Source organism: Canis lupus, chromosome 9, assembly GCF_048164855.1.
Source record: "Canis lupus baileyi chromosome 9, mCanLup2.hap1, whole genome shotgun sequence".
Lineage (NCBI taxonomy): Eukaryota > Metazoa > Chordata > Mammalia > Carnivora > Canidae > Canis > Canis lupus.
Window position 1 is genome coordinate 54,413,192 of NC_132846.1, and position 26,143 is coordinate 54,439,334.

Genomic DNA, 26,143 nt, shown 5'->3' on the forward strand with positions numbered 1-26,143 from the left:
TGGGCAGTATCACATTTATGTGAACCATCTTGGAAGGCTTAAAATATTTACAGCCACTATTTGGGCCTTAAGTTTCCCCCCTACTATATATTTATGGGCTCATATTATTTAGGATTAGCACATTCTCAAAGCAAACATACTAGTTTTAAAAGCACACATAAACTAGCTTGAAATCAGAGATTTCATATGATGTCAAAACAGCAGAATTAAATTTTGTCTGTCTTAATTCAGATCTCAGTGTTTGGCAAAGATAAACTGATATAATTTATGTATCAAGGTCTTCATTTTACTTGAATATTTGTTACAAGATTTTAAAAGAAATACACACCATTGCAGACTGCATCTTCGTATCCTCACAGAATTTATGTAATGAAACCCTAATCCCCAATGTGAGGGCATTTTAGAGATCGGACCTTTGGGAGATAATTAGTTCATGAGGAGCCCTCATGATGGGATAAGTGCCCTTATAAGAAGTGACACAGAATGTCTGTTTCTCTTCTGCTCTCTGCCACGTAAGGATATGATGAAAAAAGATGGCCATCCACAGCCAGGAAGAAGGCCCTCGCCAAGGACTGAATCTGCCAGCATCTTGATCTTGGACTCCTTCCTCAGCCTCCGCAACTGTGAGAAATGTTCGTTGTTTAAACTACCCAGTCCATGGTAATTTGTTGTAGCAATCCATGCTGACTAAGACATGTGCCTAGTCTTTAAGACTATGAACACAAATGATCAGAGAAAACTCCATTTTGTTAAAATATAAAGATGAAGAAATGACTTACTCCAATACAATTTACTTACATCGTTTCATCTATAACCTACTTCATTCCAAATTGGTACTGAGATAGCTTTCTATGAAAAATGTAATATGTTATCAAAATGAGAACATTAGGGCAGTAGGCAATTCAGTTCATTAACCTGAATTTCAATAATTCAATTTGCCAATCAACAGCAGCTAATAGAATACCAGCCATCACTGCAAATTAGGGAGCTTCATCTAACTTGTACAGTTCTTTGGTATTAATACATAGGCTATCGATACAAAGAAACTACTCCTAGTCTTTAGGAACTTAACTTGCTAACTTGCTTTTAAAAGTTAAGAAATGCTTTGAAAATTTAAATGGATGACTTCCTTTTTGGCAGATAAGGTTATTATAATTCTCTATATAAAAGAATTAGGCTACTGCAAATATTTATTCTCAAACAAAATATCTCCACACTTCCTTTCTTGTTCTTCTTATTAAAATAAAGGTAACTTAAGCCAATACCGTGGCACTCATACAGCCCATGAAACAAATGCCAGTATATGCCTCAGAATGAACATATAAGTACATCACAGTAAATTATATTCTTCTTTACCTCTTCCACTCTCACCAGAAGTGCAGTGTTTTGTTGTTGTTGTTTAATCTCCAATTTTCATTTCAACAGATTTTATCTTCAAACTCAATCCAAAAGTTCAACACTCACCCACACCTCCTACTGTGAACACACACTCCCATGGAAAATAAGAAGACTGCATCAGACATTCTCTGAGGCTATTTTCAAATATTATTATCTACAAATTTTCTTTATTTTCCTTTTTAATTTTACTTCTGCTCTTGTTTTTGTTTTTGTTTTGTTTTTTAGCCCAAACTGTCTTCTGCCAGAACCCTCCTGATTACTTTCAAGTTTATCTCAACTCCTCTAATCTCCCCAGATCACCAAGCATACAGTAAGAGCCCTGATTTGCAGTGGTAGGAACTCATGCTCTGTGGTCAGTTTGGGTTCCCCTTATTGTGTGGTGACCTGTAGCAGAGGAAAAGAAGTGGAGTGAGAAGCCAAATTGAAGTCAATGCTTATGTGGTTGGAGTGGGAACTGAAGCATAAACTTTCAGATGAAAAAGAAGGTGTGCAAAATACATCCATACTTGGATCCTGAACAGCACTGGGACATTAAAAGGGGGGTGGGAAGGTAGGAGGAACCAAGAGGGCAGAGAGCCTCCAAAAATAGTGAAGATGCTCTCACTAAAGTCACGATATTTCAGGTGGTTTTAATACCAGTCATTCTTATTTTTGTAGTCAAGGACTTTGAGAGTCTGATGAGACTTGATCTTCTCCCCAGGAAAATGTACATTATCCACAATATACACATAATTCTGCAAACACTTTGAGGACAACTGCAGACTCTCAGAGGCCTTCGAGTCCTTTTACCACAAACAAAAACACTTGAAATAAGATGTTAGAATATTAAATAAACAAATTATTTTGTTAAGCTGAATCTATTGATTTCTCCTATATGAAGTATTTCTGGATAAACAACACCTATAAGAAAGAAATAATTGGGAGTGGAAGGCTAAACAAAAATCAAAGGAAATGTAGCTTCAATGTTTTGGAGAAAAAAGTTCTTAGGGGGGAAAAACCTATTTTGTTGCTATTGACTTTTTATGACTGTTCTTTCATTTCATCTAAGGAGGGGAATGGTCTAAGAAACAGCTAAAATGGAAACAATTATTTAATGTTTACTCTAAAAATTATATACATACTCACTGTACAGCCACTGAGTTCCAATGTAGAGTGTTAGCTATTCTTTACAATGTGAATATTACACACAATTTTTGAGTATCAATAATGCTGCTAAACAACACACTGTAATTCATTCTGCGCTTGGCAGATCAGGAAGGGAGAGGAATATTTTGGAAGAGGTCTACAACATATGTACTATAAAAAGATGTATTTTAAATTTTATGATGAGGTTAGTAACCTGCCTTGAGCTGTATATGTACCCCTCTTCTACTTGGTCACAAGGTTGTACATTGGAATTTATAACCGAACCGAGACAAATATATTAGCATCATTGGAGATGGGCAAATATTTGCAGGCTAAGTTAGGAAACGAGTGCTATATGGATTGCTGGTATCTGAATCCCTGATCATTAATGGTTTGATTTAGCCAAGCCAATCAATGAGACACATTGATTCATCCATCCCATCTAAGAGATGAATCAGAGGCCTTATAGGTCTAAATAATCAGTTTTGCCTCTGGTAAGTACAGCTGAACAGGCCTGATGACTTCATCACAATAATGCAGCATTTTCCACTGACCTATGAAAATATACAGTACTGGTATGAGGATATAACAAGAGTCACTCTTCCAAGTCTAAGTATCTTTAAGAGTACAGAATAATTCTGGAAACTTCACTGGGACTGAAGATCAATGATAGACAAATGATTTTCAAATTATTGGGACTCCCTCCATTACTGTTCCAAAAACAAAAAACCTTTCTGGTGAAAGAAAAATCCACTTGGCTTCACCCAGAGATACCACTGTGTGGCATTTTGCCTGTCAAATGTTAACTCTGTTTAATCAATGCTCACACTTTATCTGCTACTTCCTATATAAATGATATAAAATGAAATACAAGTATGTGCAGTTTTTTCTCTATGAATTTCCACATGGCAATATTGTCAACCATTTTTTTAATAATTAAAAGAGCTGGAAATAATTCCAAATATATTCTTTTCTAAAATTCAAGATATTAAAGTGAAAGAAAGAGAAAAGGCCTTTATTAGTCATCACAAAAAAATGAATGTTTCACATAGTGATTTAAAATAAATTAAAACAACTGCAAACAACCTTAACATTGCAACACCAAGAAAAGTTTTAAAATATAGCATAAGTTGACTTTGAATACACCAAATTAATCAATAATCTATATGTAAAATTGTGTTATCTATTAAAAGGTAAAATTACACTTAAGACAAAATTTAGAACAAGTGGCATGAGAGCAGCATGTAGTGTTTTCCCAACCATCCAGAGTTCATTTTACCCATCAGTGGATACCTGTAGTCTATCCTTATTAATTTATTTCACTAGCTGCTTAAGTGTCCTTTTTAAATAATCCACTACAGGATTTGAAACAACACAGAAATACTGAAAACTACAGCAACACATCAAGATTTTGTCTAGAAAGTTGTCAATGACCAACCTCCCCTATCCCCACACTCCCCAGCATTTTGACTTATCAAGAAAAGCCAGTTTAAAGGGAGGTATCATTTCTTAGCCTAGAGGGAGTACCCAGTAACATTCCTTGTTGCACCTGCTTTTTACTTAGGGTATGGCAAATCCCTAATAGAATCAGAAGCAGGATTTATGAATAGAGTCAAAATATGTGCTCCATACTTCTGATCTGTTTTTTTTTTTTTTATTGGTGTTCAATTTACTAACATACAGAATAACACCCAGTGCCCGTCACCCATTCACTCCCACCCCCCGCCCTCCTCCCCTTCTACCACCCCTAGTTCGTTTCCCAGAGTTAGCAGTCTTTACGTTCTGTCTCCCTTTCTGATATTTCCCACACATTTCTTCTCCCTTCCCTTATTTTCCCTTTCACTATTATTTATATTCCCCAAATGAATGAGAACATATAATGTTTGTCCTTCTCTGACTGACTTACTTCACTCAGCATAATACCCTCCAGTTCCATCCACGTTGAAGCAAATGGTGGGTATTTGTCATTTCTAATAGCTGAGTAATATTCCATTGTATACATAAACCACATCTTCTTTATCCATTCATCTTTCGTTGGACACCGAGGCTCCTTCCACAGTTTGGCTATAGTGGCCATTGCTGCTAGAAACATCGGGGTGCAGGTGTCCCGGCGTTTCATTGCATTTGTATCTTTGGGGTAAATCCCCAACAGTGCAATTGCTGGGTCGTAGGGCAGGTATATTTTTAACTGTTTGAGGAACCTCCACACAGTTTTCCAGAGTGGCTGCACCAGTTCACATTCCCACCAACAGTGTAAGAGGGTTCCCTTTTCTCCGCATCCTCTCCAACATTTGTTGTTTCCTGCCTTGTTAATTTTCCCCATTCTCACTGGTGTGAGGTGGTATCTCATTGTAGTTTTGATTTGTATTTCCCTGATGGCAAGTGATGCAGAGCATTTTCTCATATGCATGTTGGCCATGTCTATGTCTTCCTCTGTGAGATTTCTGTTCATGATCTGTTCTTTCATCCACTACCACTGTCATGATAGAGACTTAAGACAGCCACGCCTCTGTAGAGTTCCTCAGCAACACTCTCAGGTTGCATTTTTGCTTTGCAGTCTTGCTATGAGGCAATCATCAACCCTTCTACTTTGACATTGTTTGTGTTATGGTTTGACCCTGTTCAGAGAATCTGAGATTGCACTTGCACCGAAGGGGGATGTGTGCATGTGTCTGTTGGGGCATTTAGTGGTGCAGGGAAAACGAAGAGAAAGACAGAGAAATGGGGCTCTGTTGTTTTTGTTTCAACAGATTTCCCACTGGAAAATGGATCCTGAGAGGCAAAGTAGGGTTTTGCTTTAAATCCCTGTAAACTCTTCCAGTCAACTGTATAAAACTAAAACCAAAAAAATCTCAGATTTATCCTTTATGTTTCAGTTCACAGAGAAAAGCCATGAGGCTTCTTTCCTTTTTTTTTTTTTTTCCTTTAAAATGAAGAATCGCATTAAGACTCTTCTTTCATGCACAATGTTATGTGGTGCACAGGTGTCTAGATGGTAAGACTACAAACAAAACGAAGGGCAAAATATACAGAATTTTCCTCCTCCCAGAACTGTGCAATTCCACAGTGAACCTGTTGGTAACAGGTAACAAGAGTTCCGTGAATGACATCTAAACCAGCGAACAACCAAAAATTATTTGCAAATAACACGAAGGCTATGATGGTGGTTAGGGGCAATGCAAATTACAACCAGTGTAATTTCAAAGATTGACTGTCCCCCAAAAGAGATGTAGGCACAGAGTTGAATAGTAGGGGGAAAAAGGCAACAACCCAGAAACCAAAACACCATATTTTTCCCCCAAAGATTTACATTTTCAAAAATAAAGTACATGTCTCCAGGGGTGAGGTTAGTCATATATCAGCTGAATATGCTCTGAACTCATATGCAAATCTTAGTGCAGCAGTGATTATGGCATAATTTATGAGTAGGTTTGTGTCATGAACAAATTGTGGAAAACAACAGGGTATCCTTTTTTTTTTTCCTCAGGGTATGTATCGAACTGTCACCAAACATAGCTGGCCTAATGAGACTCCCTAAGGATGGCATCTCCTTTGAATCCCTCAAGGCACACATTTTCCAGACCTCTAGGAGAAGATTATTCACAGAGAAACCCACATAACCATGGAACCCACTATTCCAATCACCTTCTTCCTGAATATTTCAATCACAGCACTTGGTTGGTGACCATCGTGCATGTCACAAGCTGAGTGGTTAAATGGTACAAGCAAACAGTCCACTTTGGGAATTCAACTGCTAACCTTTGAGCAGTTCCAATAATTCACATCTTAAATTACATGTAGTCATTTACTCGGGTGTTTTCAGGAATTAAAGCACAAGGAACAAGTCTTAGAGGCTCTCTTACCCTTATTCCCATATTCCTCTGTGAGCTCCTATATAGTTACCTCTCACTGTTCTATATTAAAGACTATTAAAAAAAATAAAGACTATTGATAAGGATAATCAGACATAAGCAGACTATTGAAAAGGATAATCATACATAAGCAGATGGTTTTAAAATAATGTGGTTGGCTGACATGAGTTAGGTTTTTCTTGCCTCCTACTCAGTTTGACTGAGATTAAATTATTATTAATCCCCATTTCCTGACATACAAGCACAGGTGGGAAGGGAAAGATAGTTAAAGGACTTAAAACTAACCTCAATTTATCTGTACTCTGGCCATCAATGGTGCACTATTCTTAGTATCCAAGAAAACTGAGGAAAAACCCCAACAACCTAGTTTCTAGTTACACTTAGGAGATGCATACCTGAAGGCTGACTTACCCTGCATGTCCTAGAATAAGGTAGATATATTTTGACTTTCAGTTCTAAATACCCTAAATATTCCTACCTATGAAATACTTAACTGCTTTTTCTTCAATTTGAGCTTCATTCTGATTTTTCATTGCAGTCTGACTAGCATCTTCCCATGGTGGAATTTTAAACAGTTGCTTTGGCTGTTTAAAAGAGATGTGAGTAAAGAAAAAGTTGGAAAGCTCTATTGTCTTAAAATATTCAAAAGCACTATAGTCATAGCGATAAAAATAACACCAATTAGACTATAATAATTTCTACTTAATTTTTAATTTCTGTATTTAGAAAATGATATCACACTGTATTCTTAAAATGTTTTCCCCAAATAATCCCTTACCCAACTTAAACACACAAATTTTAGAGAAATCATTACTTGAAATATAAAGGATTTTATTCTTCTATATTCTTAAAGGATTATAGAGCTACAATTCATTAGGATTTTAGAGCTCAAGTATCCTCAAACTGTCATGCTTTCTTTCACACATCCCTAGAAGTAACTAATCCTAAATTTCAAACAAAGTCTATACATATAATAAATAAGGTGGGAGCTCACTAATGGACATACCTAGACAGTTTTAACTGGTCATGAAATCTAATTTTAGCCCTCACAACCTTACCTGTGGATAATGCAGTGCTGATGTAATATAATTTTAGGAGTTCAGGAAGGTCTGCTTACTCAAAATTATGCTTTCCTTCCATTTGCAAAATTATTAAAAATTCTACCAATAGAAATTTATTCTTTGCCTCTCCCTATTCCAGTTCATCTTTCAAAAGGCAAACAATCTTGGGATAGAAAGCCATTAAACTAGTTCATTCTAAGGTAGGGATCAGCAAAGTAGACCACTGTAACCTGTCACTTGTTTTTATAGGCCCACGAACTAAAAATGGTTTTTACACTTTTATTTGGCTAAAGAAAAATCAAAGTAAGAATAATATTTTATAACATGTGAAAATTACGTGGAATTCAAATTTTAGTTTCCCTAAATAATTTTTATTGGAACACAGCCCATTCATTTCTTTACATATTGTCTATAGCTGCTTTCATTCTGAATGGCAGAGGTGAGTGGTTGGGAGACAGCAGATAGCCTGTAAAATTGAAAATATTTAGAATCTGGCCCTTTACAAGAAGTTTGGCAACCCTTTGTTCTAAGGTGTCAGTATCCTATAAGAATTACTTCCTGCCTCACAGAGGGAGGTCATCCTATAGCAAAATAACCTCTGTCAGTTTCCAGAAGGAGAAGATAAGGTGAAACACACAGACAAGGGGCAAGAAAAGACAACAGGAACCAGAAAACTTTTACCCAATTTTTAAACTTAAAAATAACATTGCAAAGTTGTATATGTATAAATGCATATATCCAGAATATAAATCATTTCTCAGGCCATAAAGGTATCTTCTCTTTGTCCTTTATTCCTTTTATCTATCATTTTTTTCCTTCCTTCCTCCCTCTCTCTCTCTATCCCTCCCTCCCACTTATTTAATCCATCCACATTCATTCACATTTATTGAGGCAGACAGTTTGTTGAACATTGGTACATAGTTATCAACAAGAAAGATAAGGTCTCTCTGCCTTCATGGAGTTTCCTTTCCATAGAAGACAAAGACATAAAAAGATATTCCAAAACCATGATGGGGGGGTCAGGGCAGAGATTTACTTTAGACAGGTTAGTCAGATATCCATGAAGAGGTGACATTTCAGCTGAAGCTCAAAGGATGAAAATGAACCATCACTGAAAGAGCTAAGGGAAAAGCATTAGAGAGAGAGGAAGTAGCAAATGCAAAGGTCCTGGGACAGGAAAAGGGTTTGCTTAATTTCAGGAATAAAAGGGACACTAGTGTATGTGTTGTGACTGTTTACAAACAGTCCTTTTAAAGTACCAGTATCATAAAACCCAATACTATTTGTTAAAAGTTTATTATTCGCTGAAAATATGTTTCATTTAATGCTTCCCCAAACTCTCAATAGGTGAATATTATTAATTTCATTCATTTTAAAGTCAGAGAAATAGACTCAAAGATATTAAATGTATTGAATTCCACACTGGGATTGAGTTTAGACTGTAATCCAGGTCCACGTGACTCAAAGGAGTCCATACCAAATCTCAAAAACAAATTAAAATCCACATTTAAAAAACTATGTATATATTTGTCTATATAGATGATGCCTTTTTTTTTTTTATTACCACTAGGGCTGTATTTTGTGTGTGGTGGAGGTTAGGGTGTACACTGGAAAACTGTTTTAGAGCCTCTTTCTTGAAATTACACATGCCAGAACCTTATGTTTAACAGGTATCAGGTGATGGTATAACAAAACATACTACATGACAATACAATTTAATGTTTATATAAAAACCATTATTTCTATACATTCTTATAGCAGTTTCCTATAATCAGAGGGATTATACTTTTGCCATACACCGTTTTCTTTTTAAAGGTTTTATTTATTTATTCATGAGAGACACACAGAGAGAGGCAGAGACACAGGCAGAAGGAGAAGCAGGCTCCCTCCAGGGTGCCTGATGCAGGACTCAATCTGGAAACCCTGGGATCATGACCTGAGCCAAAGGCAGACACTCAACCACTGAGCAACCCAGGTGCCCCCATACACCTTTCTTAAGTAAGTTGCAACTGCTTCTGACTTCGTAGTCTGACATTAGGCCAGCTGAAGCACACACAGCCAATACCACTGGGGAAATATCAGAAAAAAAGATAAAGAAAAGCAAAGATCTAAACTTAATTAGCTGTAATGCTATACAGCTAACTGGCACCTCTATTGTACTGGTCTCCCAATTCTTTCAGGTCTGGGCTGCACAAGTTAGATTCATTACTAAGCTCATAAATGGCCTCTCCCCCCCTACCCCTGTTTTACTGGTGACAAATTTATTAGTTCTTTTCTAACAGAGAAATGAGAACTAGGGATTTCAATTATTCCCAGAATGTAGTAAAGGCATGGAACCTCTTGTAGGTAATATTTTTCTATTCCATTTTATGAGCAAATATGGAAGTACTGTTAATAGACATTAAATGTTATTTATTAGCATGCAAATAAGACTTCACACTTTTAAAAGTAAACATTAAACTTCTAGCAAACTACATTTAGAAGAATAAATAGAATGCAGATACTCTGGAAAAGGAATGTACTTCAGAATCAATTTTTAAAAGCCCATATCATCACTGATTATGATAAAAAGACAATGATATGAGGAGATGCTTATTACTCATTCTTTCAGCTCATTTTAGTTTTATCACTTTTTGCACAATTTAAAATTTATGCAAACGTTTTCAATGTTGCCTTTAATTTTTGCCAGAATATTTTGAACCTGGTTTAAAACTGAAATTGAAGAAGCCCACGGAGGGCTTTAATAACAACTTTCTTTGGTCTGTTTATTTAAAACATGATGAATAAGCAAAAAGAAAAGGTGCAGAATGGAAAAAGAAAAATGATCCCTTCTCCTTCCTAGAAGTGTTTGAGATTACTGGATTGTTCATAATCTTGCACCAGAATTAAAATCTTCCCCCCACATGCGAAACAAATACACATACACACACACACACACACACACACACACACACACGACACTGCCCAATTACCATATGTGTAAGCTAAGAACCTAAGAGTTTGTAAATAGTTTTAAAGTTAATAGAAAGAAAAGCAGTAAGGAGTTTCACTAACATTAGTCTTAGTATTGCCTGATTTATTTAATGTACTTTCAACAAATCATTTAGCTTCTTATAGTCCGTTTCTTGAGAAGGTAAAGGGGTTAGTATTTTACCACATGAAATACTTAGTATGTTTTTTTTTTTTTAGGATTTTTTTTTAAATTTTTATTTATTTATGATAGTCACACACAGAGACAGAGAGAGAGGCAGAGACACAGGCAGAGGGAGAAGCAGGCTCCATGCACCGGGAGCCCGACGTGGGATTCGATCCCGGGTCTCCAGGATCGCGCCCTGGGCCAAAGGCAGGCACTAAACCGCTGCGCCACCCAGGGATCCCAATACTTAGTATGTTTTTTAATGAATTATTCTCCTAGAAGAAAAAGATGGAAGAAATTCAAAGAAGGAAAGGCCAACAAGCTAAACAAACAAACAAAAGGTATGGAAACTACTTTCTCTATAAGCTCTGGAGGCATGTAAGTACAGTAGTACAGAAGACAGGCAGATTCAGGTATAAGTACTAGCCCTGCCAACTGCTGGCTGAACAAGCTATGAATCTCTTTTATTTGTAAAATGAAAATAGCAGTATTTATCTTATAGAAATGTTGCAAGGAATCAATAATATATATTTAGAAGTTTCAGCACAGTGTATGTCACAAAAGCATAGTCTGGCACCATGGGAGTGATCTTTTTTCTCTTTTGATACACAGACATCACCCTTTGGGATTGAGTTAGCAAAATCTTGACAGGAACTAACAAGTACTAGATCAGTATTTTGTAATTACTGAAACATACTATCAGAGAGTTTTTAAGAACCCAGTTTGGGGAAATCTTCTCTAGTGTTTCTTAACATTCTGGAAAATGTGCCAAATGGGCATGGGAGATAGCCCTAGAAGTGAGAACTCTAGTTTCTTTCAATGATGTTCTATGCTTCTATATAATGATCTATACAATGATCTAATACTTAGAACCTCAGAGATTTGGTTTACAATCAATGGAAATGGTTTCAACCAGCAATATATTATTGCTGAGCAATATACAATATACAATATATTGTATACAATTATTGTTCTCAAATCTGTGGCACACTACAGTCATCCCTTAGAATATTCTTTTCACAACTGTCATTGTCATCAAGAGACAGAAGACAAAATGGAGAATGAGGTGTTAAGGCCTGAATGTTTGTGTCCCTCCCTCACAAAATTTACAGATTGAAATCCTAATCCCCAATTGTGGTATCTGGAGATGGGGCCTTTAGCACATGACTGGTCATGAGGGTAGATCCATCATGAACAGGATGGTGCCCTTAGAAAAGATTCAAGAGTGTTCCTTCTCCTCTTCTCCTGCTGTGATAGAGGAAGTGGGCCAGATACTGCATCTAAATCTAACATAACTACTGAAAGCAGGTACTGAATCTTCCTTGATCTTAAGACCTCCTAGCCTCCAGAACTGTCAGAAATAAATATTTCTAGTTTAAGCCACTCAGTCTATGGTAGTTTTGTTATAGCAGCCCCAATGGAAGACACACGATGATTTATCCAAAGTTTAAGGCCTATCTAGGGGTGTGATCAAGAAGAATAAGCAGATACACATAATGGAGAATGGGTTTGAAGTGATTACTTAAATAGAAACCCAAATGAAACTGCCCCAAATTGTAAAGTGACAGTTGACTCTGGAAACATGGCAAAAACTCCCAGACAAGTTCAACACTGCAAAACATCATAATATGCTGAGATAGTTTTCATTTTTCATAAGAAAACATAAGCCGTTGTTTCATCAGCCCCAGTGCTCATGGAGCCCAGAATTCAGACTCTGACAAAGGCACTCAGGGATATTTTCTGGAAGTGTTGCTTTACATGGAGTCAACTGCAAAGGGGTTGGTATATGGAGACACATAAAATAAATTCCCCCCGTGTGGGAACAATTTATAAAATTTATAACACACACTTGGCTCATTTACTCTACCAAGTTTTTAGAAAACTTTGTCAAAGTAAAATTTGGGCACTTGAATGAAAAAATTACACTTTATATTTGCATTTTTAAAATGTTTCCAAATGGCGTCTATTTCTTTAGAGGTTTTTGTAGAAGCTTGACTCAAAGGAGACTGCTAAATCCTGTAGACTTGTGCTTTGCATCTCTCTGGATAAACAGAACCAGTCACATTATCATATTTCTTTTATTCTCCAAAGAAAATGATCTAGCCAATCAACCTCCATATCTTTGGACAAAGACTACTTCACTTTCAGGGTATTCAACTTTCCAGTTTTATTGCCATAATTTTGGAATTAAAGTTAAGTTGCTAATTTTAGGTAAAATAGAGCAATAAAATTTAATGGCCATTAAATTTTCAAGTGGAATTGATTTTACTGAGCTTGGTTCCCTTTTCCTGAGGCTTCTTGACATAGTAAATGGAAGTGTGCAAATCTAACGGGCTGAGACCCTGTTTGGCCCTAATATAGACTGCTAACATTTCATCTCTGTTGAGACCCCATACCAAATTTAAGCTTGGTAAGCTTCTTCACCTTTTGAGAAAATAGAGATTTTAATAGGCCATTAAATCAGCTAGTCCCGAGAGTGGCAAGTGTTGCCCAATCCTCCAACCCCCACAATTGCCCACATTTTGCTTGTTTATGTCATCGCTTACAACACTTGTTATTTTTCTTTAAACATATATCAGAAAAAGAAATAGACATATAGTGATTTGCCTACATTTTTGCATCTTGGGAAGAGTATGTAGGTATGCATTATGTTTGATTTCTAGAATTATGGGAAGTTGCATTTTAAGTCTCGTGGGTCATCCTACGGAGGAGCAGAATACTGCATGTACCTTCTAGTTTAATAAACAGTCAATCATAATTTGTCAATTTATTCAAATTGGGACTTCTATAAATGTACCTTAGTATCTCCCAAGCAAATTAGAATTTCTGGGACAACTGAAGAATTGCTTTAAGGAATCCTTCAGTTCTAGAGAACCAGTGTTAGAGCACAGCATTAGACTTTACCCTTACTTCCCCTTCTAACTCAGGGACTGTTAGTAGCCTCTTTCTCCACTTTTTTACCCATAATTCCTAAAATCCTCAAATCACTATGTGGTTTGAAAATACAGGCTATGGACATTCTATAGTCAGAAGAAGATGAAATGATTGACAGCAAAATTACAGAAATTATCCAGTTGGTTTGTTACTAGCCCAGTTTATCATATAGTTGTTTACCAGGAGGATTGGCCATCAATGGGTACTACTGAGATGTTAATGTACAATCCTCCACCAGGGCAATTTATTTATCCAGGTCAGATTTTTGTCTTTGGTGTGTTTCTTGCCTAGTTTATTCCCAAGGATGGTATCTGCTAACTCCATCCTGGAATTCTTTTTCACATAATAATACCCCTATATTAATATTAATTACACTTTCAAAAAAACTAAGAAATTCGAGTTTTATTTTTCCCTCAAACACTATGCTGTCATAGGTTACTCCATAAGTAGCTGAAATGAAGTAATGGCTGAGGAAAACATTATCTTCTCTTTCCACTCATTTCATATGCTTTTGTCTGAACACTATTGAGGTGACAAAAACCAAAATCAAACACCTGTCCTTCCACTCTAAAAACATTTCTAAAAAATCAAGTCCTTCAAATGGAAGGTTCCAGGCTATTTTTAAAGCTACTTGGGAGAAGAATTAAATATAATTATGGGTCATCTGAAAAAGAGCATGTCAGTAATGCCACTTTAATATTCTTCAAGGGCATACATAGCTTCTGGAATGTCCCAGAAAAAAAAAATAATTAAACAAAAAAAACCAAACTATAAACCCGATGTTTTTAATTAAATTAAGGATTCAGTTCATTTCTAATGAAAATACTGATACTGAACAAAGTGTCCAGGAATACTTGTGACATTTCCAGATTCTACAACTGTTTCTTTTTTCCTCTTAAATAATAAGATTGATATTCAAATTCTTCCCATATAATCAATTTCATTATTGCCACATTGTAATTTTTTTCACTGTTTCATTATAGTTAGTAGCTAACCCAAGATGTAACACTTCTTTTAGCATAATCTGACCAAAATCTGAATTTAAAATCATGGTTGCCCAGGTAAGGAGCAAGGAGGGTCAGATAGAGGGAGAGGGTGACTGTCGGAGGGCACAGGGACATTTACCACTTTATCCCAGTATGAAGCAGTCTAGTACCCAGTAAGTGTAGCCAGTGTGTGAAATTAATATTTATGGAATACCTGCCAGGTATCAAGGTTTGTTTCTGCGTTTCTTATCCCAATTAATCCTCTTAATAGTACTATAAAGTATTATTACCATCCCCAATTTATAGATATGGATATTACCTCAAAATGACCTGAATGGCTTAGTAAAAGAGGAAAGTGAATACGAAAAATCATGTTCATAATCATCTAGTTTTATCTTGAGATAAAATGAAAAGTGAGATGACTGTAAGTCAGGAGAAGGCAGGGGGCATATGCATTTTCCAGATACTCTGTTCAGTGATGGTCGTACATAGCAGTTTGAAGCTTTTCATGACTAAGCATCATACTCTTTTGGTGTAATTTTCACTCTGGGGTTCACAAAGCAAGGAATTGATGAAAGGTGAACCAGATAGGTTGGTACTTTAAAAAATGAAAACAAACAAACAAAAAACAGCAGCACCTACTATTACCAGTCATTACAAGTAAGGTTACAGTCACTGAATATTTCTCAACCAAATCAAGGAGAATGGGATCACCTTTTGTGTCTATTTAAAACGTTCCAGCTGATCTCAGAGTGGATTAAAGAAGGGATTTGCTTGTTTCAATGTACCTCAAACCCATATGCAAATAGGACTCTATCATGTATGTACTGTATATATGTACTATATCATACATTTAGAGTCAAAGACAATACTTTGTTTTTAAGAACAGCATACAATGTAACTGCAAATGAATGTCACACACACACACACACACACACACACACACACACACACACAACTGAGCCAGACAATATGAAGCTCCAGTGAAGAATTTTGGCAATTACCAACTGTTATAGAAATCAAGGTCAAATATGTTTGTCTTCATTTTTGTGATTCCTCTTAAGATTGAAAATACTCTTCTCACTGCTGCTTGCCTCCCTCACCACTACATTCTTTTCCTTTCCCACTGATTACTACAACTCATGCCAATTACGCACTTATTTACCTTTTGGTTCAATACTACATCCGAAGAAGTAGGGAGAAGAGAGAAGGATAAAGAGAGGGGGTGAAAGCAGATGTGTGTGGTATATACACAGGAATGCCAGAAATTAGGAGCCTTTCCCTCCTCCAAAATTTTTAAACAGCAAATGAACTCTAGGACAGGGATGGTAGTTGTTTTTTAATGGGTAGTGCTAAATAAGAGTCCAGGGTGATACTTATTACTTTATTTGGTCAACAGAATAGTTATTGAATACCTACTGTGGTGAGGCACTGTGCTAAACAGATATTTGGGAACATGAAAGAGAAAAGTAGCTGCATAGGTATGATAGGAAATTATCACTTATTGTATGGTAAATTTTAATTTTAAAACATAAGCTCCTTAGCTTAGGGGATTCAATGATTTAACAAATATTTACTGTTTTATTATTTTTCCCTTGAAATATGCTTTGCCACATTTCATATTATTCCCTCCTGAAATTATTTTCTCTATGTCTGAGACCGCTTTGCAAGATTTCCATCCTTAGCTTGAAATTTAAGTGTGAGTGTTACCTATGCTTCCAGCCTAAATTTTCATCTTTTTATTCCACATACTTTCCCTGGGGGATCCTCATTGCTCCTATGATATTTTTTTTTTTTAAGTAAGGTTTACACCCAATATGGGGCTCAAACTTACAACCTTGAGATCAAGAGTTGTACACTCAACCTCCTGAGTCAGCCAGGCATTCTAATCCTATGACTTTTAGTATCATCTACATGGTATGGAGACTAATTGGATGACAACAAAATCTTCAAGTCCAGTTCACAGGTTTTCTAAGCTCTAGACTCATGTACCGATCCTCTCTTGACACTGCCATCTGGATGTTTCAATGCACCCAAACAGAAAATATCAAAAACTGAACTAATCAGCTTCCCTTTCTCTTACTGACTAGAATGACCATCCATGAAGTGGCCCAATCAAGAAACCTAGGAGTCATTCTTAACCCTTCTCTTTTACTTCTTAACAACCAATCTCACAGTTCCATGGAATTTTAGATCTTAAAATGTACTAAGAAACCACTCTTTGGGCAACCCTGGTGGGGCAGCGGTTTGAAGCCGCCTGCAGCCTGGGGTGTGATCCTGGAGACCTGGGATCGAGTCCCACATCAGGTTCCCTGCATGGAGCCTGCTTTTCCCTCTGCCTGTGTCTCTGGCTCTCTCTCTGTCTATGAATAAATAAATAAAATCTTAAAAAAAAAGAAAAAAGGAAACCACTCTTCATGCTCTCCACTACCACTCAATCCCCCACTCACTATCATCCCTGGCCAAGATTCCCACAAATGTCTGCTTAATTGGTATCCGTGGTTTCAATCTTACCTGCCCCCAATTATTTTGGACTTTACAGCCAGTTAGTTACCCATTAAAAATGAAGACTTGAGGGGTGCCTGGATGGTTCAGTCCATTAAGCTGCTGTGTGAGGCTTCCTGCTCAGTGGGGAGTCTGCTTCTCCATCTCCCTCTACCTTTCCCACTGCTTGTACATGTTCTTTCTCTCTCTCAAATAAATAAATAAAATCTTTCTAAAAAATTAAGATTTGATCATATTGTTCTCATGCTTCAAACTCTTAACTGGTTTCCCATATACTAAAGGTAAAATCCTAACTGCTTTATGAGGTTCTTTAAACCTCTGTCTACCTTACAAACTCCTGTCTTGCCTCTCCTCTCTCAATGCTACATTCCAACATACCAAAAATGAAACTGATATTCTTTTACTTCAGGTCTTCCCATCTCCTTCACACTGCCTAAAACTTATCTTTACTCCAAACTTGCCAGGGCTAACTCCTGGTTATCATTTAAATATTAGCTTTTTGGGACACCTAGGTGGCTCAGATGGTTAAGTGTCTGCCTTTCGGCTCAGGTCATGATCCTGGGCTCTTGGGATCGAGCCCTGCATCATTTCTCTGTTGTTCACTCTCTCCTAAATAAATAAATAAAATCTAAATAAGGAAAGAAAAAAGGAAAGAAAGAAAGAAAGAAAGAAAGAAAGAAAGAAAGAAAGAAAGAAAAAGAAAGCAAGAAAGCAAGAAAGCAAGAAAGAAAGAAAAAAGAAAGAACGAACTTCCTTTGGGAAGTCTACTTGGTTTGCCACTCTAACCTAGCTCCACCAAATAAAGGCAAGTGTTCTTATTATATGTTCCCAGAGTGACTTGTACATCCCTTCTAATATCATTTTTAAGTATTTCATTATAAATAGTTTATTATTATGTAACAGACACTTTCCCAGTGCAGGAAGGCATCCAGTAGAAGCAGCTTGCCTTTGGATCCCTAGCAGTCAGAACAGTGAGTGCCTTGCACAGAACCAGTGCTCAACAAGTATTTTTCAATGAGATATGAAACATCTTTTACTTGTAGAAAACTGGAAAGGGTATGGAAATATATAGCCCCTTATCCTTAAGGGGGATGACATTAAATGCAGAATGTCTGTTATACATAATTATATGATGGTAACGAGTAAATAAAACTGACTCCAATTTGGATACATGGGGATTTGTTAACACTGTAAATTGGAATTAAATATTTAGCTCTCCCTTCTAGGATAATCTAATCCACACTAAACACTTCTAGAAGACAGTTTTATGATTTTATATTATAGATGAGAAAATGGGCATGGCAAAGTTAATTGAGTACTCAAAGTTGCCCAGAAGTCGAGCCAGTATTGAAATTCAAAGTCATCAATTTCCAATCTTTTGCTTTAAAAAAAAAAAAAACAAAAAACAAAACTGTTTTGTCTTTGACTTCTCAAGGTTCTGTGTGATTATAGGACTTCAATCTAAATACTTTAGTAGTCTTCTCAAAACTATCAGCTGTGATATTTATAATTTGAATACAGAAATTCAGGAATATAGGTCTTTTCAGTGAATTTTCCTCTAGTGTTAAAATGAAAGGTTTTCTGTGATGTGTCTCTGTACTCTTATGCACTCTAAGAGGTGTCAGTTTCTTTGTTCTTAAGAAGATGTTACTTCTAGGCACTAATTGCCACTACACAGTGCCAGCATTGAACTTTCCTGCTGCTGGACATCATACTGGATACTCTAAATCTATAAATGTCCATAGTTAGTTGGCTGGTACATTCTATTGCACTTGCTGGACATTTTGGTAGAAAATGCTGCCAGTTCTTAATAAATATTTGAGAGGCAACAGAGGCTATTAAATTTAACAGGGTTAGTGGTTCCAACATTTGTATTTGAGAAAAATAAACTCAAAAAGGTTTGTACTATCATTTCAAAAGGCCATATATGTACTATCTACTCAATAAATGTGTTTATGTGTTATTCTGGCAAACATACAACGTATAACCAAAGTGCCTCAAAAAAGACGTTACTTTTTCAATATATACATTTAGTATACATGGAAGCTTTGCTCTTCATAACTCTGATATTAATTTCTCAGACATAGACAGGGTGAGTATACATTTGAGATTTTTCCTAGCCCCAGACAGGACCAACCAGGCTGTTTCTTTTTAACTTGACTCTGACTCAAGATGTTAAAAGCATTTAATCTGTACAGAATTATGGCCAATACATGCCATTTTTATTAGGGATATAGAGCTATCTTCTTCTTCATTTTTAGATCAATAATATAATTTTCTTTTAACAAAGACACCATTAAATAGAAGAAACCCCAATTATAGAACATTTTCCTTGCTCTTTGGGCTTCGCTTGACCCATCCTTCATTTGCCAGAAGCAAACATCTTTACCTCTAAAGCATTCAAGCCAGCTCATTAGATCACTCTTCAGTCCTGCCTTGCAGCTTCCAGGCCCAGAGAGAACTCTAAATGTCCAAAGTATTTACTGTTCTTTATCCCCAGCATGATGTTAAGTGAATTGGTTCTGTCATGTGAGTATAACTGATTATGTTTCCCCTAATAAAGACAGACACTTGAGTTACCCATCTGCAAGTTAGCCCAATGTAAAAGGAAGAGAGAACTACCACTGTCAGATGCCAAGTTAACATCAATTGCTCATACTATGGAACTGTCAATTAAAATTCTAGAGTAATCTTTCAAACACGATTTTCCAGTCCAAGAGCCATGTATAAATCCATAGTGAATTAAGAGATATACAAGGTATAAGTCTTAAGCTCCATATATGAGTTAATATTCTTGGTTGGTCATTGGGGGATGACATTCATGGACTCAGAATCTTCTGGACTTTCACTCCAAATGTAGATTCCATGAATTCATCATCATTCATCAGACCTGTTTTGGGGGGAAATGACTGTGCAAAGGTATTGCTTTCATTTCAGTTCCTATTAAGCTATACCAAAGAATAAAGGTTCCTTTCAAGAATAGCACCGGGACTAGGAGATTATAAATATTCTCAAACACTTCTAAGAGGAAGCAAATTCTAACTTGGGCTTTAAAATTCTGACATATTTTTCACTCTATTTGTCAGTGGTCTGAATGTGATAACAATAAAGTCTATCAGCGTAAAAACACATGTTTTTATCCCAAGGATACCTGCTGTATTGGAGAATTTACTTTACCTGCAGAGACTCCATTTCTTCATCTTTTCTGTGGGTCTCCTCCAGGAGATCTATAACAAGAAAGCAAAATACCCATTAAGATAATGTGAAAACGAGTTGCCTCTTATTATCAAACCCAATTCAGTAAGGAGCTTATAAAAACTGTTGCCTGGAAAGAGAACTTGATGTTTAAGTGTGAAAAAGGAATGTAAAAGAAATGCCCTCTGATCCTAGCTGATGAGATGGGACAGAACTCTGGACTCTGCCCATCCTGAGCTAGCTGAGAAGCCCTGGGAGGTCTTGACTCTGGTGAAGGTACCAGAGAATAAGGCCAACTAATTTACAAATCCAAAATCATATCAATATTTTAGGAATTTGGTCAACTGTTTATATAACTCTAAAGTAACACAAAATTTTCTTTAAAAAAAAACTTTTTTCTTTTTAACAAAAAATTAGAAACAAACCATTTGCTCTTAACATAAGCTCCCAAGCCAAGTTCCACCTCCAGAGTCAATTTTTATGATCAAATTAAAACATCCTGGAATAATGGGTGTTATTAATGGAAGTAGAACACCACCTTAACTATAAAGTCATATTAATTATCATTTCACACTAAGAAGGTGGGAAGCATTGAAGCTACATCTGACCAAGAGCTTGGCATCATCTCAGAGAAATTAGTGGCTGGAAGGGAAGGTAGTCAACTGAAAACAGTTCTGTCTAAATTCATGCATATAACCAGGGTATCTCAGCACCCTACATTAATTTACAAACTTGCTATAAAGGAAAATATATTTGGCAAGCAGAATTTTCTGCCTGCAGCTATACCACCCTGTGCTATGATCTTATTAGATCTCACAAACCTAAAGAGGGCTGGGCTGAGTCAGAAGTTGGATGAAAACAGGCAAGAAACACCTACAGCAGTGCACATTAATATTAGCATTTGCCTTGCTCTGTGATTGATATAGCTTACCAAGAGGCTGTGCTGCATAAAAGGAGAATATAACTCACAGAAATTCAATATATATCCTAGAAAGGCAAATGCAAATGTTTTTAGCAAGTGCTATACTACATACAGCAGGAAGCAAAACTATAGTGAGTAGCCGAGTCATACTCGTATATGTCATAACTGAACAAGCAATACGCTGCAACTTCAGGAGACCTGGCAGACGATATAACTGAGGGTGAGACTACATGGCTAATTCAGCTACAGAGGAGTTGCAAACAATCCCCTCAAGATACAATGTACTGGGGGATCCCTGGGTGGCTCAGCGGTTAAGCATCTGCCTTCCGCCCAGGGCATGATCCCAGAGTCCTGGGATCGAGTCCCACATTGGGCTCTACATGGAGCCTGCTTCTCCCTCTGCCTGTCTCTCTGCTTCTCTCTCTCTGTGTGTCTCTCATGAATAAATAAAATCTTTTTTTTTTTTTTAAAGATACAATGTACTGGAATTCAGAAGAATAGGTAATTTTTGCTCTGTATCCCATTGAGGAGCTGACTTTGGCTCTCACACCTTCCATAATCAGAGTTATGTCAATAAAGTGAGAGGAGAAAGTCAATGCATTCGGTTGTATTTTTAGAGGGGTTTCTTGTTAGCACATCAGGTTCTTTAGCTATACAGAGATGAACTTGGAGGTGGCAGATTGTTTAAGTGTCTTCAAAAATTTCTCATCCTGAATCCTTATTCATTTGCATTGTGACACTGCAGCTGCTACTATCGGGAGGGAGGCCACACGCATCTACTTTCTACATCTCACATCTGTGCTGTCCTCTTGACTTGACTTGCTAAATAGAATACAACAGAATCTGTGCCAATCTGCACTGAGAGTTCTCACACATTTTCTTTTTTTTTTTTTTTAAAGATTTTATTTATTTATTCGAGAGAGAGAGAGAGAGAGAGAGAGAGAGACAGGCGGAGGGAGAAGCAGGCTCCAGACAGGAAGCCTGATGTGGGACTTGATCCCCTCCCCGGTCTCCAGGATCACGCCCCTGGCCGAAGGCAGGCGCCAAACCACTGAGCCACCCAGGGATCCCCTCACACATTTTCACTTTTCCACATGGAACTCTCACCACCGTATGAACAAGCCCAGGACAACCTGCTGGATGACAAGGGTCCAGGACACTTCTCACCTAAGATACCCTGCAGGTTGCCTTAACTGGCATCCAACAAATGCCCAAGAGCATAGCTGTCCACTGGCCTGAAGATGACTACAGACGATTCAGAAGAGAAGCCCAACTGAGACCAAACTGCCTAGTGAGCCAGGGCCTACTCCAACTCACAGAATTGTGACCTACATCAATGGAATTGGGGGGTGGTTTGGTACACAACATTTGCTAACATACAGCAACCATTTGTTAACTATAAAAGAAACATTCAGAATTTATTAGAAGAATATCCAGACTCTATAGAGAATAACAGCTGGTCTGGGATGGTAGGGATATAAGCAGTATGAGCTAATGGGCATTTTATCCTGGGTGTCTCTAGTCTTTGTGCCACTCCACTCCAGATGAAATTCTATAACGAGTAAAGCTAATGAGCCTCACTCAGATCTCCTGCCTACTGCTTGGCTAGGGAAAAGGATAGAGCACCTCCACTGATAATCCCAAAAGGATTAGATGAAGAACAAAAAGGACAGTTTCTAAAAGAAAGATCAGGGTTCTGTTAAGAGAAGGAAGAATGGGTTATCAAGCTAAAAACAATAGTTTCAGTAAATTGTGTCTTCAGCACGACTCTTTTGAACAGTCACAATATATAAGTTCATACTGTGTTCCTATGTGAACCTGGCCATTTTGATACACAACTTCTGGATATTAGAAGGTTCTCTGAGCTAGACCCCTTGTAGTGAATTACACTGTTTAATGGTACATTGGACCCGGAGTGATGGATAGTGCGGGTCCATCAACCATTAAAGAAAACTGATCATGTTCCTCCAAAGTCAACTTGGTACAGCAAACACCAAACACCTTAGCTAAAACATAGCTGATAACTAATTGCTATTGGATCTGGTTATTTTTAAATTTCCAGGTGTTAAGTGCCATCAATTGTAAGAACTCCTGAAATTGTATGCCTCTTTTCAAAGTCAAAAGTCCAGGAGTTCTATATTTTAAATGCTCATTGTAGGAATCTTCTTGTAGTTTGTTGTTGTTGTTCAGCTGTCCAAACTCAAGCATTCTAATTGGTATCAGCTTTGTTGGAAAAGCAGCATAACCTCTATGTATTGAAAACAGAGAACATAATTTTTAAATTGAAATAGTTCTATGAAGTTCTAAGAGTGACTGAACATCTTTAAATTTATAATTTTATCAGATTTGTGAGTTGAGTTTGATTATACAGGAGATCCAATACCTGCTTCTTTCCCCTCTCTGTGCCCATGGTGTCCCTCCCTGTTTACAGATGTTTAGCTCCCAACAGCATCTAAGTTCTTCTCATCCTCTTCCACATGGCCTCTTCTCTACATTTAACTGTGAAATGTCTGTTCTGCCAGTCTTTGAATCATGTTCTGGGTTATTTACACTGATAAGGGTATTATCTGGTTGTATCCATTGGATGAGGGGAGCTCAGGGAAAAAGATCCTCACCCCAGGCACCTTAGGCATAGGGAACCGGAACAGGAAAGATGAAAGAGGAATCCCTCTAACATTTGACTTTGAAAACAAGAGGCACACAATTTCAGGACTTCTTACAGTCAGTGGCACTTAACACATGGAAACTTAAAAATAACCAGGCTGGGCTCTAGGAGAACCAGGAGAGTCGGAGGAAACTGAATTCCAATCCTTAGAGAGACAGCACAACAAAGAGCCTTGTGGAGATACAGCATAGAAGCAACAGTCTGCAAAATGCCTGGGGCATATGGGAAGAAATTTGTTTACTAATCAAGAGTATGTTCTGGAGGGGCAGGGATCATTCGGCGACTTCTCTAAGAATAAAACAGCTGGCCAGCACCACTTCCCTCCCCCCACTGCTCCCAGCCTAGACACGTGGACACCTGTGAGAACCAGCGAGGTGTTGATGCCTGCTACCCGACTTGCTAACAGCATGCCCTGCCAGTGTTCTCTGGCCCCTCCAGCTAGGCCTCAACTCAAGCCCAGAGTGGCTCCAGACGGGCCCACTAACAACACAGGGACCACACACTATCCACAACAGGCAAAAATTGGTAGAATTTCTCTCTGTCTAAAGCCACAATCTTATATTGGCCTGGTGCTTTCAAGGCTGTATCTTCCACTACGCCAAAGCAACTTGTACAACAGCAAAGCTGGTAAAGAAGAAAGCAGAACCAAGAGACAGAAATAATAGGCTGAGGACAAGATCACCCTTGTCTGAAGCCCACATAATCTTGAACTTCGAACTCTCCTCACTCCCTCCTATCATCTCTTTCTCTTCTCCACTTCCTTCCTTCTTTCTCTTCCTTCCCTTCTTGTTTGTACTTAAATTAGGTTTAGCTGGATTACTGTCAGTTTTAAAAGTCTCTGGTTGTATGGCTATACTGAACCTTCTTATCTTTATTCAGAAAGTTGGGAGAACTAAGATTTGGCAAGAATGTTCTATTCTGCAGTAAGCACTTCATTTTACAATAAATAAAGACATGAGGCTCAAAGAAGGCAAATGATTTGCTTAAGATTACCTAGTTAGTCTGAAGCCACAGCTAAAGCTTTGCTTTCCTTGCATTCCTAGAGCAATCTTCTGCGGTATATATCATACTTTCACTTGTACCACTCAGTACTTAATTGTATCTTTCTTAATACTGTTATTTTTAAAGATGCACATGTTTTGTATTCCTTTGATTTCCTTTAGGAGTTCTCTGATGTCAACAATCAAGGCTCCAATGTCTTCATATTCATATCCTAACTACTTCCTTTTTACCTTTGTTGCTTAACTTGAATCCCCAAAATTGTCTTCTCCACCTACATCACTGCTCTGTGCAATTGCTCACTTGTTAGGTTCTTTGTTCAAGTACGTGCATTTGGGATGATGAATAGGATTATTAACCTGTGCTGATAAAATATGGTCACTGGGCTTTGCTGAGAAGCAACTACTCTGCTGTGACCACAAGATGAGAGAATACAGGTGAGACCTTTGGACAGCTGACGTGACATATGCTGTGAAAACAGAGTGTGATTAGTGCGCCTTGTTATAATGAGCAATCTTGTCATTGTCTGGTCTTAGCAGCTTTAGAACGAATGATCATCATGGAAAAAGTTGAAGGGCTGCCCTGCTCCCTTGCTCACCACTGGCATGTTCATGTTTTGCTTTATTATTCTCTGGTTTGCTGTTCAATACAAATAGCAATTCAACTGCCATGCAAATTGCTGTGGCTAAATGTGCTTCCATCAACATTAGTTAATGAAAGTTTTTTTTTCTGTTGTTGTTGTTTTTGGGTTTTTTTGTTTTTTTGTTTGTGTGTGTGTGTGTGTGTGTGTGTGTGTGAGAGAGAGAGAGAGAGAGAGAGAGAGAGAGAGAGAAAAGGGCAGCAGTCCTGTGTATTTTCCTTGGACTGGCTTCAACTCTTTAAATGAGCTGATACTAACTCATTATGACATACAGTCATTAGAGGGGGCAAAATCCTATTTTAAAAAGCAGGCCATCATGGATAAAATTTGGAGAATCTGGCTGTGTTTTGTTTTGTTCCACTTTGCATTTCTCTGACCCATCCAGGGTAATATATCATGACCGAGTTTTTGGCTAAGACAGCCTTGTACTACTTCCTTCACAGTTTTCCCAACTAGTGGTCTGGCTGTTTAAGGAGGTTTGACACTTTTTTATGTTGATTCTGGTTCCTGGTAGCTGAAGGATCAGATAGGTTGTTTGTTTGTTTATTTGCTTTTAAAAGGAGAATCATGTTCAGCTGTACATAAGCAATCCATCTATCTAGCAAGTTGACCCTTCACAGAAAAGTTAGAGATCAAGTTTAGAAAGGAGTAGATTTTTCCCCTTAACCTTTACTATAAGATATCCATATTATAACTCTACTCAGC

At 37.4% G+C, this 26,143-nt stretch overlaps 1 protein-coding gene and 1 long non-coding RNA gene across 26 annotated transcripts in view; one reads left to right on the forward strand and one right to left on the reverse strand.

Moving 5' to 3' along the window:
- The window catches only part of LOC140640326 (uncharacterized), a 59,233-nt gene extending 52,749 nt beyond the window's left edge, over positions 1–6,484 (forward strand). For 5 of the 6 annotated variants that reach the window (XR_012037001.1, XR_012036997.1, XR_012036998.1 and 2 more), the window contains 2 exons: positions 518–623; positions 1,624–2,252. This is a non-coding gene — a long non-coding RNA (uncharacterized lncRNA). Of the gene's footprint in view, positions 1–517; positions 624–1,623; positions 2,253–6,010 lie in introns of those variants that run through there. The other variant, XR_012036999.1, reaches the window with a different exon arrangement.
- Positions 1–26,143, reverse strand: part of CEP128 (centrosomal protein 128) — a 394,114-nt gene that overhangs the window by 53,750 nt on the left and 314,221 nt on the right. For 11 of the 20 annotated variants that reach the window (XM_072839553.1, XM_072839549.1, XM_072839548.1 and 8 more), the window contains 2 exons: positions 20,195–20,244; positions 6,890–6,979 (listed from right to left, as the gene is read on the reverse strand). In XM_072839553.1, the coding sequence (XP_072695654.1) occupies positions 6,890–6,979; positions 20,195–20,244 (140 nt within the window). Of the gene's footprint in view, positions 1–6,888; positions 6,980–20,194; positions 20,245–26,143 lie in introns of those variants that run through there. The other 9 variants (XM_072839560.1, XM_072839559.1, XM_072839556.1 and 6 more) reach the window with 2 other exon arrangements.